Here is a 21,035-nt window from a genome sequence, read left to right as displayed (position 1 = left end):
CTCTTAGAAAATGAAATGTTGTTCAAGTTCTTGGTTAATGATTAGTGGTGAGCATAGTCTGCTACTTAATTTTATTTAGATTAATTAAGTTAAATCAATATGCAGACAGAATGAAGTGAGAATTAATTGAAGTAATAAATATAGTGAATTCTTGGCATTAAGTTAATTACTTGCAACTTTGATATAATTATAGAAAGCCTTATGGTATAATTAAGATCGTATTGGCTGGCTGGAACTTTATTGGCCGTGTGAGATTCTGCATGCACATGCTAATTAGCTATATGCAAGGTAATGAGAAATACAAACTATTTGAGTTTATGTGGTGGCTTAGAGCTTTAGATATTAGCAGCGACTCTGTAATCAATAACGACCCTTAAATGAAACAAAAAATGCACGTCTCCTTTTGTATGAGGCTACATGGATTTTGAAATAAAGAAACACAAGCATGCAAACTCTTCATCACCTCATATTACATGCAGTATTTCGCAAAGAAATTAAATGAAGAACTATTTTAATCATGGTTGACCTTATGTACCAATGGCATTTCCCCAAATAATTGAGTCAAGTTGTTTCTAATAATAACAGGAAAAAGGAAGAAATAAGGAAAAACTGGTTGATTATGCTGTTGAGATATATAGATTCTAAATCATGGGTAAGTACAATGCGGAGCACGTGATATATAATTCCGAGAGTCAAAATTTTATAGTCAACCGTTACAACTCCTAGCTAGCTGTATATGTATAATGTCTAATTATCTAAAGTTGTTTCACTCTCGTCTGAAATGACAAATAATTGGATATCATGTCAGCTATTAGTATAATTGAATATCTTGTGAAAGCTAAGCAATGACATAAATATTACAGTACATAATGGTGCTCAATTCAAAGCACTATTTAACTGACAAATCATCCAAGTTCTCTGGATTCTGGAACAATCTAAACCAATCCACATTAACAAATCATCAAACTCATTAGTTAGGAATAATTTACACAATTAATGTCTCATTATATGTTTCTTTTTCCTTAGTGGTCTTAATTAATGAAAAATATTAACCAATGTTCTAAGAGCACTTAGTTAAGATACTAAAAAAAATATTTTTTTTAGAATACATAAAATCATATTATTTATAATTTTTTTTATGTTTTTCTATCATCTCAACATATTTTTTTTCTATTTAGTTCTTTAATCGTAAGAACATTCACAACATTTTTAATTAATTACTTGTAACTAGCATTGTCTTAATTTGGACCACCAATTGATATGGTGTGCTCTGAGATTGATCAACTACTGCATGAGACAGCATTATACTATATAGATATAGAGCAATATAATTATTCGCTAGCCATTTAATTATTTCATAATTCCCTTCCAGTATGATCACAAGTAAATACACGCAGATTCGACGTGAATCACGTTGCTATTGCCCATATATTTTGGATACTTTAATTCCAGTGAAAAAGCCTGGGAGAAAGCAAATTAAACAACTATCCACTAACGTCATAGCTGGCGATTTCTGCCCAGAGAAATTGTGTAAATTTGTACTTTGTAGTGGTTAGTAATAGTGCTCAGCATAGTGCTTATGAAAATTAATTAAGATGATAAATTTGGCACAGTCGCTGAGATAATCCAAAGAATCCTTGCTAGTGTTATATATATATATATATATATATATATATATATATATATATATGTTCTTCCCTCTCCACTTGATTTGTGGTGGCCAGATGCAAAGAAACCAAATTGATTTGGGTCTGTTTCAATTAATTCCACGTGCCAAATAATATTCATTGATTTAGACATATATGTTTCATCATTTAGAAGTCATAGATGTAAGCGTGGCAAATAATTAAAACTATTGGTTTAGGTAATTATATGCTTTAAAAAAAATAAATGATTAATTATTTATGCAGCATTGCTGCTTTTATAAGACCACTTAAATAATAAATTAAACTTTTCACACATATTATGTACTTTGATATCATCTCAGAATGAATAATATGAGAGGTCTAATTTAATCTTAAAAATTAATTTAAAGAGTGAAAATTACTCTCATTTAATTTATATATTTTAATTTAATTTTATTATTAGATGATGTGAAATTTAAATATTTTCTAATATGTAAAAGATCAATGAGAGTGTCAACCACTCACATATACATATAGGTACACACGTACAGAGAAATGGACTATACATGCAGATTGATTGTTATTGCTATATATAGGGTCACTAGTTGAAGAGTGTCTTGTGGTGTCTTAACTACTGGTTTTTTAGTTAGAACTAATTGTAAGAATTGTCATATTAAAAAGTTATTAAACAATAATTATGTGTGATTTTTAAAAGTAATTGAAGGATAAATTAAAAATAATAAATGTATACATCAAATGAATTTTATTGATAGTTATAGATATAATATATATATATATATATATATATATATATATATATATATATATTTCTGATTATTTTAGTTTTTTTAGAAAATGAATGGGAAGACATTATAAAATTTTTTCAAAATAGAAATAAGAAAGAGTATAAGTATGTAAATTAATCTGTTTTGATTTTTTTTTTATACTTAATGAAATTACTTAATAAATTAATGAAACCTGTTAATAACATTCATTTATTTAAAATTTTCGAGAATGTTTCTGGATGTGTTGTTATATATATATATATATAACACAAAGGAAATGAAAAATTAAAATTTTATAGTTGGACATACAAGGTTGATTTTTTTTTTATGTAAAGTAATGTAATTTATTACCACAGGGGAAATATATGTTTCATTTATTGGCGTTGCATCCGTAATAGAGTAGAGTTGAATTCATGAAATACCACAAGGGAAATATATGTTTAATTTATTGAAGATTTAAATGAACATGTAAGGAGAGAATCTCATTTAATGTTTTTTATATCTTATGTATTTGATGCATAAATTAAAGACCAGTAAATTCATTCTTTTAAATATTTTTAATTAATTAAAGATATATTAAATAATTTTTGTTTTAAACAGATATTTTTTTTCAATAAAACTTATATTTTTTTGTTTGATTAACTTGAACACTTCATGTATAAAATATATATATATATATATATATATATATATATATATATATATATATATATAAATGTTAATAAAATTTGTATATGATCAAAAGGAAAATCTACTATAGTTTTTTATGTTAAAACATGATAATAAATATTGATTGTAAGGTATTTTTTTAGGAACACTGTAAGGTAATTAATAATTATAAAAAGTTATTCATTGGATTATGATTATTAATACTTTTACGTACGGTTTATCATATATAATTCATATCTATTTATAGATAAATTATTAAATTATTATCTAAACACAAATATAACTTTATATTATATTTTAAAATATTTTTTGATAATCATGTATTTTTTTACTTTAAAAATATACAAAATATTTTATATTTTCAATTTTTTATTTAATTTTAACGGGCTAGGCACAAATAATACAAAAACTCTAGTCTCGTTAGTATTATCGAAACACTTTGCCAGGATATCAATGAATGAACTTGGCTAAATATCCTGATTATTGTGAGACCAATTTAATCCCTTATTAATCATGTCGATACTTACCTAATTATTGGTAGGCTTTTACTTCAAAAATTGTTTGTAAAAGTAGCTAGTAGAGCCAACCGAACTTTTCATCTAACCTTCTTCATTCATAAAATGTCTTCAGGTAAGGAAATTGGATAGTGTTTGAAAACAAGAATCGATGGACCTAATAAAGTTTGCTTAATCCAATATATTAATTTGGTGCTATATATCTAACCTCACTCTAACTCAACTACATTAATTAATCAAGCATTTGTGTTAGGATCATTAGGATTACATATATGGCAAGTGAATATGATTTGTTTGTTGTCCTGTGTAGCAGCCCCCTCTGTAATTCTCTATACTGTATATGGCATTCATGGAAGTTCTACACTCCACATCTTCCCGTGGTAATGTCGGAAGCAGTCTCAATCTATGCAATGAATTTAATTAGAATATATGGATGGTGTGAAAGTTTTTATACGGTTATTTGATTCTAAATTAGTGTTATATTTTGTGTAATAATTTTTAAAATAATTAATTTTGTACAAAAAGTTATATTAATAATATATTAAATTAAACTCATACATTATATATACAGTATAACTTATGCACTTCCTCCCCTTACACATCAAACAAATGAGTGAGACTATTGCCACTTTAATATGTTTATTCACATTCTTTACCTTTTTTACTTTTATTCTATTTTCCAGACCTATTTTTATGTAGGTTTTAAAATAAAATATTAAATTATATAATATAAATCTCTTTGTATATCTTATATATTTTTTTATTCCCTTCAGTTCACTATGCTATCTATTATAGTTATTATTTTTTCTATATTCCCTATCTTTCTCTTCACTCTTAAAATATATGTATTTAAAAAATGTAAAGCTTTATTTTTCTTAAATTCATTTAAAATTACATCTTTTTCAACAAGCATTCATTGATATTTATGTTAGTCATTTTTTTAATTTGATAGAAAAATATTTATGTTTTGTTATTAGCATGAAAATAGTAAATTAAATATATTCAAATGAATAAAAAATAAATTAAGACACTGAAAAATATCAATATTTCTTTTTAGTTTTTATTGCATGTATAAATCAAACGTATTCATCTTTTCTATCAAAATTTAGCAATATTTTCTTAAAAGAGTCAAATTAAACGATAAAAAATATTAAAAATATATAATTCCATTTTAAAAATTCATTTTAAAATTTTATAGTGAAATAAAAATATAGAAAATAATTTCATAACATTAACTTCATAAAACACAATACATTCCATTTTTTTTTACATTTTATCATATTCTTGTACATCTTGTTAATTAGTATTATTATAGTGTATTGGTTGAAAAACTTGGTAAAAAGTTATTATTATTAGAAATTGTAGAATTATAGAATTATATTAAAGGTCAACAGTGATAACAATAATCTTTCTTTTAATATGTTTGTTATTGTTGGTTGAAATTTATTAAAATTTATGAAATTATAAGTGAAACTCATTAAAAAATATAACACGTATAATTTAGTAATTTATAGTAATATTTTATAAAAAAAATTGTTTAAAAGAATATATATATATATATATATATATATATATATATATATATATATATATATATATATATATATATATATATATATATCCTCCTTTCTCCCCATCTTTCTCTCTACACAGAAACATATCTACCTACAACCCATGTTTTTCACTCATTATTTCATGCCAATGAGCATGCATTTTCCTCTTGTTAATTTGTTTCAGAATTAACTCTAAGACTTAACAATTATGTAATCAAGAAAATTAATTAAATGGAAACTTCAATACTTGAAAATAACTTCATTCCACAATAACATAATGACTAAATAATTCTAAACCAAATTAGCATCCAAATTCATTTTAGTTTTTTCTTCTTAATCAAACCTCTCTAATTAAGTGAGACATTAAATCAATAATATGTGAAATAAAGAATTAATAACACTTTATCTTATCGAATTCAATCATAAATTAGCATGTATAATTAAGATTTAATTGAGTTTAAATTTTAAAAAAAGCATAGAATTATATTAAATTAATATATATCGTTCATACTAATTCTAACCGAATTCAACATGATGTTTTCATTGGGAAAAAAAAAGTCAAGAATTTTACAAGAATTACGACAGCACGAAACCCAAAACTGTTTTATCACAGAAACATGGACATTGTTACTGTTTTAAATTGTCTGTGGATGATTCAAACACAGTCTTAATCGAAGTGAATAGGCCTTAAGTATATAACATGAATTTGAACTAGTAAGCAGCTTGTAGCCCCACAAGAGACACTTTTCTTGCGTCACATTGTGTATAAAAAATTCTTAGGCAGTTAATTATTTATAAGGGTACTGAATATTGCCCTCTTTTCTCATTACTGGCTCGGCGGAATAACAAATTTGACAAATCTTATCTACGATGAACCGGCCATGATCTTTTTTAGTCAAAAAGTCTAATTCCTAATGTGTCTGTCAAAAAAGTTCCCCATAATAAAACGATTAGGATCAATATAATTAGTTTACTGGCTGCTGGATTTAGAGGCCTATCGTTTTATTAATTGTTGTAGACGTTGCCGTGAGTCAGAAGACAACATATGTTTAAATAAGTGTTCAGTAATTAACAATGTATTAATTTGTATTTAAAATCAAATTACTAATTAATCAAAATCTTCAACATAAGAACTTGGATGAGGATGGTGCAACTTCTAAATGAAATCCTATATCATTATTCCTCGTCAACAATATCCAAGTATCATTGTCGGTATTCAAGTAAGTGCATTCTGATATCACATGCCCGCAAATCTTAATTTGCATTAGAATGTAATGCTGACCTATTAGAACCTCGTCAACAATATAAATGGATTATATGACCGCATCAGATTCATCTCCTTCAAGTAAATATTTAACAATTAATATAATTTAGTATTTTACTCGTATGTTCTACGCTAAAATTAAATTAAAATTAATTCAAAATATAAAATATGTGAACTATTTATGTTAAATTTAATATAAAAATACATCGTTATAAAAAAATTAATGAAATGCAAGACAATTAATATATTTGTAATTAGAAGCAGTTTATCCAGAAATAAAAGTAAATTTTTAAAGTATAATAAGAGTATCAGTTAATAATTATAACATAATTAATAAAATAATTTATAGTTATTGATTGCTTTGAAATGAATATTTCATTCCATACTTCAACATGAGAGTTTATAACATGATCATCAAACTTTTTTATAAATAAAAATCACTTTTTTTCCCTACAATATAGACAACGTTTATCGATAATGTTTTATCTTATACTATATCAGGTCTATAGTTGTGGAAGTAAGAATAATTATTAAAAATAAAAAACTATTATATTTGAAATAAATAATCATTTAATCTTTATTTTTAAACTAATTAATATTAATTAAGAATGCATATTTGTAATGTATTTTAACTTATGCAACAAATGCACAAGATAAAAAATATATATATGCATTATATAAATTAGCTAGGTTGATTAGAATTTAGCTAAGCATCAAACATATCTATTTTATTTTCATATATTTTAATTTTTGGTGATGTTTAAAGTCGTGTATATAACTAAACTTGATTTTTCTTATAATTTTAGGTGATTAATATTATAATATAATACTCACATATGATTTTCAATTTAAACAATGCAAGTATGATATTATATAACAATTTGTTTTAGTTGTTTATGCTTCTGTGAAATGTCTTTTAATTAATTGCTTTTAAACATTGATAGTTAAGTAGATCTACATATCTATGAAAATATAGTCAAATGAAATTTTAATATTTAATTAAATATTAATAATTTATTTATTTTATTAAAAATATTATAGTTTTACATTATCCCATGCCTTATATATATACATAATGTGTGTGTGTGTGACAATATACGAGTTATGAGAGATCATGTAAAACAATATTTTTTTAATAAAATAAATAAAAATTGTTTATATGAATACTTGAATGTTAAATTTAATTTGACTATACGTTCATAAACATGTATAACTATCAATGTTTAAAAGCAATTAATTAAAGATTGTACAGAAGTATACATTAACAAGTAAAATAAATTGTTAAATAAAATAATACTCGCATTGTTTAAATTGAAAATCATATGTAAGTATTATATTATAAAATTAATCACCTAAAATTTTAAGAAAATATTAAATTTAAATATATACATGACTTTAAATACCATTGATAATTAATATTTTTAGGTCACACTAATATTAGTATGTAATAATTGTTGAATTTGTTGATCACTAACTTAGAATTAAAAAAAAGCTTAAATATGTTTAATTTCTTTGATAAATAATTGAATTTTATTCAGAGACTCTAATAAATTTTTTAATTATTTTAAGTCGTTGATATATTAAAAATTTTGTTTTAAGTCTGAAAGTTAAGTAATGACATGACATTATCACAATAATTAATATAGTTGATAAAAAAATCAATTTGTAAAATAACACATGATTACTTAACTGATAATAAAGATTTAAAATAAATTTAATATATAAAAACTAAAAAAAACTAAAAAGAAATATTAAAAATCCAAAATAAAATTAAACCATTTATTAAAAACCTTAATCATAACAAAGAAAAACTTATCTAATAACTTTTAGTGAGATGAACTTGACATATTATTTTATTTGAGAATATTGAGTCCAATTCTGTTAAGAATTAATTTTTGTCTTTTATGTATTAATTAGATGATGAAGACCTTCGAAAATTTTATTAGAACTATGCCTGCCCCTATCTCTTCTATGACCGTTTACTCTCCTATGAGTTGTGACATCTAAATGAGCCCATGCATTTATATCAGTCCATATAAATCAGTTAAATACCAAGATGGCTGCACCGCTGAACCAACCAGGTTTTGATGGCTAATACTCTATTTTATTTTATTTATTATAGTGTTGATATGAAGCAATCTCAGTGATTAATTTTTATAAGCAGTTCTAAGTGTATACCAAAAAATATTTTCCTTTTAATATAATTTATTTCATATCTAAAAATATGATTCAAATTATAAATCATTTAATTAAGTAATATAAATTACTATTAGTTGGGTCAATTTGACAAATAATACTTAGTTAATGTCCACTTTATACGGCAATTCAATGTGGAAAAATATCTGACACAACGGTTTTGAAAATTAAAAAGCAACATATTTTAATTAGTTGCAATTTGGTTCTACACTAAAAAAAAGCAATTAATAACCCAAAACTGAAATTGTTTAATTATTTGTTATTTACTCATCAAATGTTAAAATATCACATTTTCTCTGACAAATCTTAGCAAAAATAAAAAAAAGTTTAACAGTTGAGTAGAATATTTAAGTTGTTATAAATTTTCTAATTTTATCTTCAATTATTGTTAAGAATAAAAAAAATCATAACAAAAACTTTACTAAGAAAACTATACATTCACATTTCTCATGGTTAAAATAGAGAACAAAAGTAGATCCTTATTTTCACTTGCATAAGAAATCTTTAGCCAAAAATTTTATGATGGGAGAAAATAAAAAATTATATAAATAACAAGGTATTTGTATTAGAATGAAGAGAAAAATAAATCATATATGGATTTTTTTTCTTTCCTTTCATTTTTTTCTCTGATTCAAATTTTAAATTATTTTCCTTTTTTTATTCTCTTTCATCTGAAACAAACAAAGCATTGTAGCATTCGAAAGAGTATTCTTGGAATTTATTTCGGATTATCTCTACTTATTAAAACTAAATTCTAAATAAAGTAATTTACGTTTAGATTTTTTATCTTAAAATTAAATAAATTTAGAATAAAACTTAAAATACAATGCCGAACTAATGCAAAATTATAGAGAAAAATATGTTTAACCAAATTTTTTTCATTAGAAATTAGAAATGTTCATTAAGGTGTGTGTTTGGTTTAGTTGTTTTCTATTTTCATTTTAAAAAATGGTGATGGAAATATATTTAGTTAGATTTTCATGAAAATAATTTTCTAAACATCTAGAAATTGACTGCCACCTCCTTAAGGTTTCCTCTTCCCACCTCGCAGATATGTTTTCCCCAAGACTATTTCAATCAAATCTTTCCAAGCTTGAGCTTCACGATATCTTTGAACCTTCAGCTTGTGGGGGGCTAAAAGGAGAAGAAAATCACAATTAAACAGAAGATTATCTCATATTACTTTGTACAGCTGTAGAGCCTATTATCCTTTTCTCTATTTTGTTTTTATTCATAACTGCATTTTGTTACTAGGATTCAGAATTTGCTGAGGTGTATATTTTCTGTTATTCCTTTTTGTATCTTTTTTTTTCAAAGGTTATATATATGTACGTTTCCCTCTTCAATATGAGATAAGGAAAACCAATTCCATTCTTCTGTCTTTTATAGCCTTGTGTTTTCTTTTAAATAGGTTATACTCTGATTTACTGAGTTACAAAAAGTGGGTCGTTTGTCCTGTCCCATGAAATCTGTTTTGTCATGTGCTGCAATCATTTTTACAGATCAAATAGGAAATAAATTGATTTGTTATGTCCTGTCGCCTTAATATTTTATCTATGCCTAGCTAAATACTTCCCTTTCCTCTTCTCATGTCCACGTTACTATGCAAACTGCTATGTTACTATCAAACAGTTAAATTGTAATGGCCACCTGGGGGCTGGATTAATGAAGTGAAGTTGTTGGAAGTGGTCAAGCATCCCAATCTACTGCGCTGAGGATAATGAAAAAGGGATTCATAGACGACTTTTGGTGTGCGGGTTTATGCCTAATAAGAGCTTCGAAGTTGGAACACCGTCTTTTGACTCCAGTTCCTTCAAACTTCAAAGCTCCTTGGGGACCAGCTGACTGAAAAAATTATTCTCCCCATTCTAATGTTTTAACATTTGGCTATTTGTTTATAGATATGATCTTACATTTTCAGGAATCATTTTATTAGAAATATTGTAATAGAATAATATTTTTAGGTATGTCTAAAAATACGTTTACTTAACTTTTAATATTTTTAGGAATATTTTTTATATTTTAAAATAATAATAAAAAGAGTCAAAATGGGATTAGAAAATAATTTTCTACATTTCCATGTAACTTTTTCGCTCTTAACATGGAAATAAAAATTGCGTGTACATGAAAATACAACTTTTCCAATAATAAAAGATATCTAAGAACATTTTTAATAATCTCCTAACAAACAAGAGAATAAATATTCTCACTTTTATATTTCTTGAATGTTAGAAGATCTTTTTAAAACAAATGTCTCCTATAAAATATCCAAATTGATTGATATTTTTAGTTATTTTTATTAGATGTTAAAACTTTTAAGAAGAGTGGTTTGTTGAAAAAATTGAACTGATCTGAAAATGCAAGATTTTGTGAAACAAATATCTCTTATAAAAAAATCAAATTGATTGATATTTTCAGTTATGAGATGTTAAAACTTTTAAGAATAGTGGTTTAAAATGATCGGAAAAAATTGGAATAACTGATAAATCAATTAAATTAAAATGTATATTTGAAATGACAAAAATAAAATTAAATGCTGAACATAAGTGGTTCAATAAATACAACTCCTAAAAATACTTTTATTATTTTTTATTAAAGAATAATTCTTAAAAATACTTGTATTTAATATGAGAATTTGAATTTATAGTATATGAATAGATTTTGTATAATGTAAATATATTTTTGAAAATAAAAATATAAGCTAATCCTTATTAGGTAAAGTATAATATACTACTATACTACAAATCTAGATCCTTATCCTTGAATCAGTGTGCTTTTAGGAATTCTTTATAAACTAGTATTTTATTCTATGTATTACATATAATAAATGTTTATTTAATAATAAAAAATTATAATTTATGATAAATAAATATGAGAAGAAGGTTTATACATTAACTGTATAAAAAAATTACACTCTCATTTAAAACACAAATATGATAAGTTTGTTAACTTTTATAATAACTACCTTAAAAGTCATATTAACAATATTTATTATTAGATGATAATATAAAAGTGGATTACACTATTTTACATTATGATTCAATCATAAGGATCACTTCTAAGATAATTATTGTAATAATTAACACAGTTATCATATATAATAGATTGTAATTAGATGGTTTTGTAAATTTATTTTATACTATCTTAAGAGTCATACCAACAATGATTTTTATTAGTTGATAAATAATATAAAATTGTTTTACACTCTTACTATGCATGACCATTAAGCTATAATCAAAATATTAATAAATAGATATTTTTAACATATGAATTATATTTAGATTTATGATAAATAATTTATGTTGTTATATATATATATATATATATATATATATATATATATATATATATATATATGTGTGTGTGTGTGTGTGTGTGTGTATTATTTTCAATTATTGATGATTTTTTTATAGAAATATTTATATGCAAGTCAGAACTAAAGATGTCAAAACGATATATTGAAAGAGATAAGAAGTTAAACTAAATTGTTTAGATATTAAAAGTGTAAATTAATATATCGAGTATATTTAAAATTAAAAGTATAAAATGATATATCACATCTTCAACAAATAATTTCACCAAAGCTTATCTTTTATTTTTTAATAATATTTCACACTTTCTTATAATATCACATCATATTTCTTACTTTGAACAACTCATTTAAATTGTTACTTTAACAAAAAAAATTCACTAAAATTTCTTAAATAGATCCCACAATATATCTAATTTTTTCTCCAACCCAATATAAAAAGTAGCATGTACACCCACGAAGTTGCTATATATTTGAAATTAAAAGTGTCTAATATAAAAAGTATGTAAATTAAATTTTTGAAGTTAAAAGTATAAAATTATATAAATTAAATTAAATTTTAATTTTTCATATATAATTATATGATTTAAATTTAATTTTTTTATTATAAAAAAATATTTTCTTCTCGTATGATATGTACTTAAATTATTATATTTCCCCATAAATAAATTGGATAGACTAAGAAACTAATTCATCTTATTTTTCAAAATCAAATATCCCCTTTCCGAGAAAAGCCCCCAAAACAAAACATCATCTGCATCTCTCTCTCTCTCTCTCTCCCTCCCAGTTTCCACCTTTCCTTCCCTACAAAGTACTACAAACCAATAAAGGCAAACAAGCTGGAAGCTACAGGTCACTGTGACATATCACATATACACTTTTATGTGTTGGTGTTACCTCTCTTCACATCATTAACAAAAGGGGAAGAACTAAGGAGCATCAAACCCGGGATTATAAACAGTCTGTTTCATATCCACTCTCTCCTTCTGAATCATTTTCACTCAAACTGAAACCCCACACCACACCCCCATATTTTTCAATTCTCGTAAGTGTTTTTCATCTGTTTCTTGCTAATTATCACTTACAACCGTCACACACTAGTCCACAATAAGCAATGTCGTTGACCCACTTCACTATAATGTTCCACTTTCTCCTTGTTCCATGCTCTTGTCCTGCTTCTATCTCTGCTATGCTTCTCTTTTTCTTTTCTTCTTTCTGTTTTGGCTTTTTGTTCTTTTCGCGTTTTCCAAAAAGGCTTCGGATTTGGTGTCCCTCCTTTCGTTTTCACCACTCTGATTCCGGGTCCAGCTATTAGATTGATGTGTTTCCGTCCATTCACACACGCCATTTTCTTTTTTCAATCTTCTAGTTTTGGATGTAGACACAACCCCAGTTTGTGTTCAGATTTTTCCTCGAGAAAAAAGTCACAAACTTTCGCTTTTTGAACGAACGTTGAATGTGATCACACCCCAGTTTGTGTGCAATTTTTTGTTGGTTCATCCGCACACTGTTTTTCTTATCTGTAAAGCGCAAAACTGGAGCTTGTAAAAGGAGATTCCTCAGAGCCGAAGAGGAAGATGCACCTAGCCTTTTTTCTAACCTCTTTCTTCCTTTCTCTTTTGGTATATTCTATGAGCCCAATTTTCGTTTTCATTTTTTCTTTTTTAACATTTTAAGTACTCAGAAGCTGTCTCCATTTCCCCTGCAACTGGGTCTTAAATATTGGCCGTTGAAAACTATTCAAAACTAGTTTATTAACATTATTTCAATTTCAAACAATAAACTTAGTTTTCTCGTACAAAAAAGGAAAAATAAAATATCTAGTGTGTCTAGACCCATTTTGTTGTTTTTTCTCCCTTGATGACTTAACGAAATTTCTAACCTTAATTATAAAAAATTCCCACATGGATTTGGATAATCTGAGCTGTTGCTATTAAACCGCCGGCACCCGCGTTCCCATGCCATTTTGTTGTTTCTTATCATTTGTTGTTGTCTTATTTGGTTCAGTTGGAGAAGAACAATGAGAACAGAGTTGAAGAAGAAGATATCCAAGGTATGAAACATAAATGTCCTTGCTATCTTCCACTTTTGGCAATACATGTTCTTTATTATCTCTCTGACCCCAAATTCTTATTTTTTTTCCTTTTCATTTTCGGGTTACAGTCTTCATGGCCAAAATTTAATGTAAGAAAGTGGCTCAATATAAGGAGCAACGATGATAAATTTCACTCAGATGCGTCATATTACTCTTTACCAGGTAAAATTCAGTTTTCGGGTAATTTGTCATTTAATAGATTTTTTTATTAACATTAAGAATTATTATTTGTTTTTGAGGTGAAAACGTGTATTTTCTTTCGGGTAATTTGAGGGACAGATTGGTGGTACATGGGTATGATGGGTTAGCGTAGTGTGATTAGACATGGTGATGGAACAAAAGGAAGTGACTTTGATTAAGGGTACGCCATATTTGTTACCGGGGTCCTTGGGTCCCATCTGAGAGGCTTCCATTGAATCTCCACGTGGATGGCTAATTTTCTGAAAATCAAATTGGCCTATAATTGAGCCTGTAATTGCAAAACCACACGGTTTTAGGTTCGATATAGGATCTTTTGTTTTGGGGAAAAAAAGTAGTATATGTAAATGTTTATTTATTTATTTATTAATTATCTGTTGTGCCTGCTTTAGTATTGATTTTGGTTTTTTGGGATTTTATTTTCAAAGAGGGGTGGCTGATGGACTCCACAAATGAATTGAAACATTCGGCATCAGTGATGGAGGCACCATCTGTCATTGACATTGACACGCTCAACCTTAGGTAAACACACCCATCATACCTGATTTGAAGTAATAAATATGATTATGTGCTATGATCTGGCTAAAGCTAAAAAATTTGTTCTCAAGATATATATTTTACTTTTTGGTGAAATTTTGGCTATAGAATTTTGTTTATTTGGAAAGATGATGATGGAGGGCGTGGTCTGTAGGATGTTCGTGGGGACTTGGAATGTTGGAGGAAAGTCACCCAACGAGGGATTGAACTTGAGGGATTGGTTGATGTTGCCTTCACAAGCTGACATCTATGTCATTGGGTATACTATTTTATTTTTTATCATAAGTTTATTCCTCCTTTTTATTACCAATCCCAGTTTCGAATTTATACAACACTTGTGTTGTGTGTTTCTTATTTGATGTGCCTAATACTAGTATATTTATTTCTCACTTCAAGGTTTAATTTCAACGAGTACAGACTTTGTACTCATAATTACGTTGTCAGTTTTCACAACTGTAATTCTTTTATTATTTGGTTATGGTGACTGGAAGTCTCTACACACCAGAGGCCAGGGCTCAGAGGCTACTAGGCTATAGCTCAAAAGAGCAAATTATTGGCAAAAAAGTAACGGCAATTTTTACCTTCTGCCTTTCCCCCTTGTGTTATTAACTTGTTCTCCAATCCTTTTGCCCATTCTCGAGTTCTGAGAGCACTGCTTTTATGAATTTAGATTATTTAATTTAAACGGTCAATTAAATATACTATTATAGAGTATGTTTGTTTGATAATTTTTTAATGCAAACTAATTAAAAAAATATAAGAAAATATTATTATTGTACAACTGTAATACAAACATGATTAGTTTTATAATTGTAAATAGTTATTTAAATTTTAATTATCAATTTTTAATCAATTTTTATAATTACTTATATATATATATATAAATAAACTAAATCCTTGTTTGTATACCTTTTACTGCTACCAGCACTTTGCATGTAGTTAGTGTTGGGCTGGTACAAGAAACCTTGAACACAGCTAGTGAATCCAAACATGTTCAATCCTCATTATAGTGTATTTGCATTTTAGCTTTTGGACCTCACTATCAAATCACGGCCTAGCTAAGTTCACAATTTTGCCCCTAGTCAATCTAGGAAATTGAAATAATGTCCATGTGAAAATAAATTCAAGTCTTTCTTTTGAGGGTAAAATATTGAAATATTAATGATTTTGTTTTTATTGCATTGCACCATAGGTTCCAAGAAATTATACCTCTAAACGCAGGAAACGTGCTTGGGCCAGAGGACAGTGGCCCAGCATCGAAATGGCTGAACCTTATTCGTCAAGCCTTGAACTCTAACACAAGCTCCAGTGGAGAAAATTCTCCTACATCGTCTTTTAACAGTAGAAGGCAATGCTGCCCAAATGAACAACACTATTATTGCCTAGCAGCAAGCAAACAAATGGTGGGTATCTTCTTGTGTGTGTGGGTACGTGCGGATCTTTACAAGCATGTCAGCAAGTTAAAGGTGTCTTGTGTTGGTAGAGGCATCATGGGCTATCTAGGAAATAAGGTTGGTTCCTCTAATTTGCTTACTTATATTAAGTGTGTCTTGGATAAGCATTTGCAAAATTGATTTTGTGAATGTTAAAGTTGATTTTCAAGTGATGTTATGTTTAGATGTTTTAGTATAAAGGCCAAAAGTAAGTTAGAAATAATATTTAGTATATATTTTTTGGTCCAACACAAAAATTATAAAATTGTTTCAACTCAGAACCAATTGTAAATCTAGAATCAATTCCTTGACAATGTGAAATCAAATATGTGAGAAATTATCTCAAATCACTTTACAATGGGATCATTTGACTTTTGAGATTAATTTCAGCACTAGAAATTCTTTGTATGTGATATTGTGATTGCTTATTACTTTGTCTTGTTGGTTAATTAACAGGGTTCAATATCAATTAGCATGACATTGTACCACACAACGTTCTGCTTCGTTTGTACCCACTTGGCCTCCGGAGAGAAAGATGGTGATGAGGTGCGAAGAAATTTGGACGTTTCAGAGATATTAAAGAAAACTAAATTTTCACACTCATTCAAAGCACTTGGCCAACCACTCCCTCCTGAAAGCATATTAGAGCATGAGTATGTTCTTTGTTTCTAATTTGCAAAAGAATCTAATAATATTCCAGCAATTACCTTTAGTTACTAAATGGCCCTTGAATTTATTTTTTATTCGCAGTAAGATAATTTGGCTTGGGGATTTGAATTATCGCCTTGCTGCTGCTTACGATGATACACTTGGGCTGCTGAAGAAGAATGATTGGCAGGCACTATTAGAGAAGGATCAGGTAATTTACATACATAGCCATTTGTTTTGTGTGTATGGTCTCGATTAATCTCTAGGTGACAAGTAATTAAGTTTTATTAATTCTTTATCATAAATTGAAAATTTTGGTTGTATGTCGTGTAAAAATTTGATTAGAATCATAGACACATACTGATTTCGGACTGTGTAACAATTTTTCTTCTGTCTTACCATTATGTTGTTTTCATTCCACTTGGCAGCTAAGGATAGAGCAGAGAGCTGGTCGAGTATTCAAAGAGTGGAAGGAAGGGAAGATATACTTTGCTCCAACTTACAAATATTTATTTGATTCTGACCAATATGTTGCCCAAACTAACAAGTCCAAGGAAAAACGACGAACTCCGGCTTGGTAAGATTTGATATATTAATATTCCTTTTATTAAAACTAGAACTCTTTTCTTATCCACAATGGGAATATCATTTTATCATATGCATTATTGTTGCCGTCTGTTTTGTGTATGCTCTGACGTTAAGTGATGCCAAGTTGAGGTGACTTTTTGGGATTAAGATATGTCTAGTTGAACATAATTTTCAACCATGTTATGCATAATTAAGTATCTTCACTTAATTGGTTGGTACGTAACAGTAATATATACCAGTTGCAATTCTTTATGAAACTAGTCCCGTATGCCTTTGAAAAGGATTTGCCTGTATAATATATTAGCAACTGTTTATACTTCAATGCTGAATTAGTCAACCATGAGCAAGTGATTTATACAATTATTCTGTAAAATCATTGGCTATGTTTAATGAAATATTCCAAAATGGTTGATGACTTAATGATGGGTTGCGGGGAAACACTGTATATTTTATATCATACATGATAGGACCATCACCTTCAGAGATTAAATATCCAGGTCGTCATTGTTTTCAATATAATCATATAAACCAAATTGAACCTCCACCCATTACCATCGACCAATCGCATAGATCTTCACCCAATCACACGCCCATCTTCATCAAACATTAATTTTCTACAATAAACTAAGTTAAATGATGTCAGGTTATCAAACAGACTATTATTATTTTTCCAATTACAATGCATAGAGGCAGGCAAATTGCTTCCGATTGACATTATATTATATAATGATGGGAGATATAAGACTCATCTAGTGATAAAAAAAATCGTAAGTTTAAATTTTCATACTAACAAAATTTAATAATACTAATTACTAACATTTTTTGTTCAGAAAAAACTATTATATTAATGGTTAAAATATACTTTTGTTTCTTCACTTATTTCTTTAGTCTCAGTTTGATCTTTAAAGTTTAAAAAGTCTCTTTTTTTTATTTTTTTTAAGTATGTATGTGAATGTTAAATTAAGTTCGTTGTTTTATTAGTTTATTATACTAACATTGTTAATCAAAATTAATATCGCTAGTACAAAAAATCAATAGAAAACCTAATTTGGTCTAACAAATATACTATAAGAAATTAAAATAAAACTTTTTAAAACTTAGAAGAATAGATCGAAACCAAAATACTAAGACAAGGAATATATATATATATTGTAGTCTATATTAATATTTTGATGTTCTAGTTAAGTTTTCTTGATGAATTATCACAACTGAAGTAAATTTGTTTCTTTGGAACAAAAGGTGTGATCGAATTCTATGGAGAGGTGAAGGCGTGGAGCAGCTATGGTATGTGCGAGGAGAGTCCAAATTCTCAGACCACAGGCCAGTGTATTCACTATTCTCGGTTGACGTGGACTTGACATGTAACAAGCTAAGTAGTCCCTCTATTGCTGCATCAGATAGCAGCTCAATAATCTCAACAAGGTCGTGTTCCTCTAGACCCTTAACAAACGCTGCCTTGTCCTCATCTTGCTTTGCTAAAGTTCAGGCTGAGGAACAACTTTTGTTACTAACCAGGGTACATAGACACAGGGTTCTGACTTAGTACATAGGATACTATACAAACACTTTCCGAGAAAGTAAAGTAAGTACATAAGAGACACGACCACCAAGTTGCCGCAGCTCGCGGTGTGCCCTGACAAAGCGTAAAGTGAGGGAAAATCAAACATTAGTTGTCATGGTTCGGGTTCTGTGTTCCTCACTTTTTTTGTTGAAACAGAGGATGGATTAGTCTTTTATGGGGTAAAAAGATTAGGTTCTTTTCCAAGGATATTGCTAAAAAGTGTTTTTTAGCATATTGGTTAAGAAATTAAAAGAAAAAAATATTTATTGTAAAAATTATAGAAGAATATAAAAAAATAATTAACAACATAATTTTATACATCTCTATAAGAAAATCTTTCTTATTTTAATTTCTTAAGCAATACTCTAAGAATACTTCCTAGATGGCCTTTGCCCTTTTCATAATTGCTCTCATGCGAGCCTTGGCAATTTGGCATGCACCCTTCTGGCCCAGATGAAAACTATGTGACATGTTGAGCTAGCAATGATTAGAGGACTGCATTTGGTGTAAAAAGTGAGAAACAGAAGCGTGGCAGCGATTGAAGTGAAGAAAATAATGGCTCGATGTGTGGGAATCTCTAATCATGCGTGCTCTTTTTTTAAGCTTTTTGGGTATTAGAGGCTTAGCTTTTTTTATATAAGCTTGGAATCTTGAAAAGGTTTGGTTGTTTTAGTAGAGGCCGGGGGATGATTTGCATTTTGATAATCGGATCGGTGGAGGTGAGATTGATAGCTGTTGAAAGTTGTAAATTAAACTGTTTATCAGTTTTGTTATCGTTATTCAATACAATGTATGGAATTTTGTTATGTGAAAAATCTATAGCAGCTTAGTATAATATTTGTTCATGTCATTGCAACGCGACTTTGGTATCTTTGGCGTAGTATCAAGGATCCTTTGCTGATCAGGATAAAATAAAGATGTGTGAAATAAGACGATAAAATGGTACAAGGAAAGAGTATGAAAGGATAAGTTTGTATTGTTTCCAATATTTAGTACACACAAAGATAACTTAATAGATATCATATAAATTGTATGTAAATAATGAAAATACTTTTTATAAAAGAGTTGTGGTATTAATAATAATAATAATAATAATAATAATAATAATAATAATAATAATAATAATAATAGTGGCAATGACCTTGACAGATTATAGTATAAATTATAAAAAAAAATCACCGTATAGTAGCAAGTAATCAATGATGGATGCACATATTGGGCTGTGGGGGCAATTTCCCCCACAAGATTTTTTTCCCATTGTATATGTATAATAAAAGAAATATAAAAAATTAAATAAAATGAATAAATTGATATTGATTTTATTATTTTATTCTTTTTATTTTATATAGTATTGAAAATGGAAAAAAATTGTAGAACATTTTCAAAGTATAAAAATACATATATCGCAATTATAATTTATAGAAATTTAAGTATTTTGGATTTTATTTGTCATCACATTATGTATTTTTTAAAAGTTTGTGATTTTTTCTTCTTAAATGCAATTTTGTTCCCCTAATCTTTAAAATCCATAAATTTGGTTTCTTTATTTTAAAATAAAAACATTTAGTCTTCATATTTTTTAAAATTTGTAATTTCAATCTCTCTATTTTAAATAGAGACTTTAGTTTTTACTTTTATAAAATTTGTGATTTTGGTCATTTCAAAATATTGATTAGTAAGAGATTAATATGATGAAATTCAAATTTAGTGATGTGACACGAGTATTTGTTTAATCCATATCATAATCAACGTAATCTTTTAATAATTAACACTTTTAGTTTAACTAAATGATCAAAATCACAAATTTTGTAGAATTGAAGGCTAAATGTTTATATTTTAAAATAGGATGACCAAAATTACAAATTTTAAAAAATATAAAGATTAGTTAGTGTCTCTATTTTAAAATAGAAAAACAAATTACATTTAAGCATTTTTTTCTTTTATATAAACTGTTTTTTGTCCCACCAAGAAAATTTTCTAGATCCATCATTGGTAGCAATATTGTGATTATGATGACTATAGTGTGGATGAAGGAATACTAGTTGGGATAGTGGTGGT

At 27.3% G+C, this 21,035-nt stretch overlaps 1 protein-coding gene across 4 annotated transcripts; it reads left to right on the top strand.

The window, feature by feature from the left end:
- Positions 1 to 12,640: 12,640 nt before the first annotated feature.
- Positions 12,641 to 19,812, top strand: LOC100792720 (type I inositol polyphosphate 5-phosphatase 8). 4 transcript variants are annotated; one of them, XM_003541343.5, is made up of 10 exons: positions 12,641 to 12,962; positions 13,925 to 13,970; positions 14,081 to 14,174; positions 14,639 to 14,732; positions 14,902 to 15,006; positions 15,940 to 16,258; positions 16,637 to 16,833; positions 16,931 to 17,039; positions 17,257 to 17,405; positions 18,656 to 19,812. In XM_003541343.5, exons 2-10 carry the CDS (start codon positions 13,938 to 13,940, stop codon positions 18,957 to 18,959), a joined length of 1,404 nt encoding a protein of 467 aa, XP_003541391.1. In that variant the 5' UTR covers positions 12,641 to 12,962; positions 13,925 to 13,937; the 3' UTR covers positions 18,960 to 19,812. The 4 variants fall into 4 exon arrangements, with proteins under 4 accessions (XP_003541391.1, XP_014620985.1, XP_014620984.1 ...); XM_014765499.3 differs by lacking the exon at positions 12,641 to 12,962 and adding an exon at positions 12,992 to 13,539; XM_014765498.3 differs by lacking the exon at positions 12,641 to 12,962 and having other exon boundaries at positions 13,561 to 13,970.
- Positions 19,813 to 21,035: the final 1,223 nt, after the last annotated feature.

The sequence above is a fragment of the Glycine max genome, chromosome 13, assembly GCF_000004515.6.
Source record: "Glycine max cultivar Williams 82 chromosome 13, Glycine_max_v4.0, whole genome shotgun sequence".
Lineage (NCBI taxonomy): Eukaryota > Viridiplantae > Streptophyta > Magnoliopsida > Fabales > Fabaceae > Glycine > Glycine max.
This window is presented reverse-complemented; position numbering and strand designations above follow the sequence as displayed.

Bases quoted from the DNA above. Each gene is read 5' to 3' on its own strand.
- LOC100792720 (XM_003541343.5), top strand. From the start codon at position 13,938: ATGAGAACAGAGTTGAAGAAGAAGATATCCAAG. The intron at 15,007-15,939 runs GTATACTATTTT...ATTGCACCATAG, and splicing joins GCTGACATCTATGTCATTGG to GTTCCAAGAAATTATACCTC. The intron at 16,259-16,636 runs GTTGGTTCCTCT...GTTAATTAACAG, and splicing joins TGGGCTATCTAGGAAATAAG to GGTTCAATATCAATTAGCAT.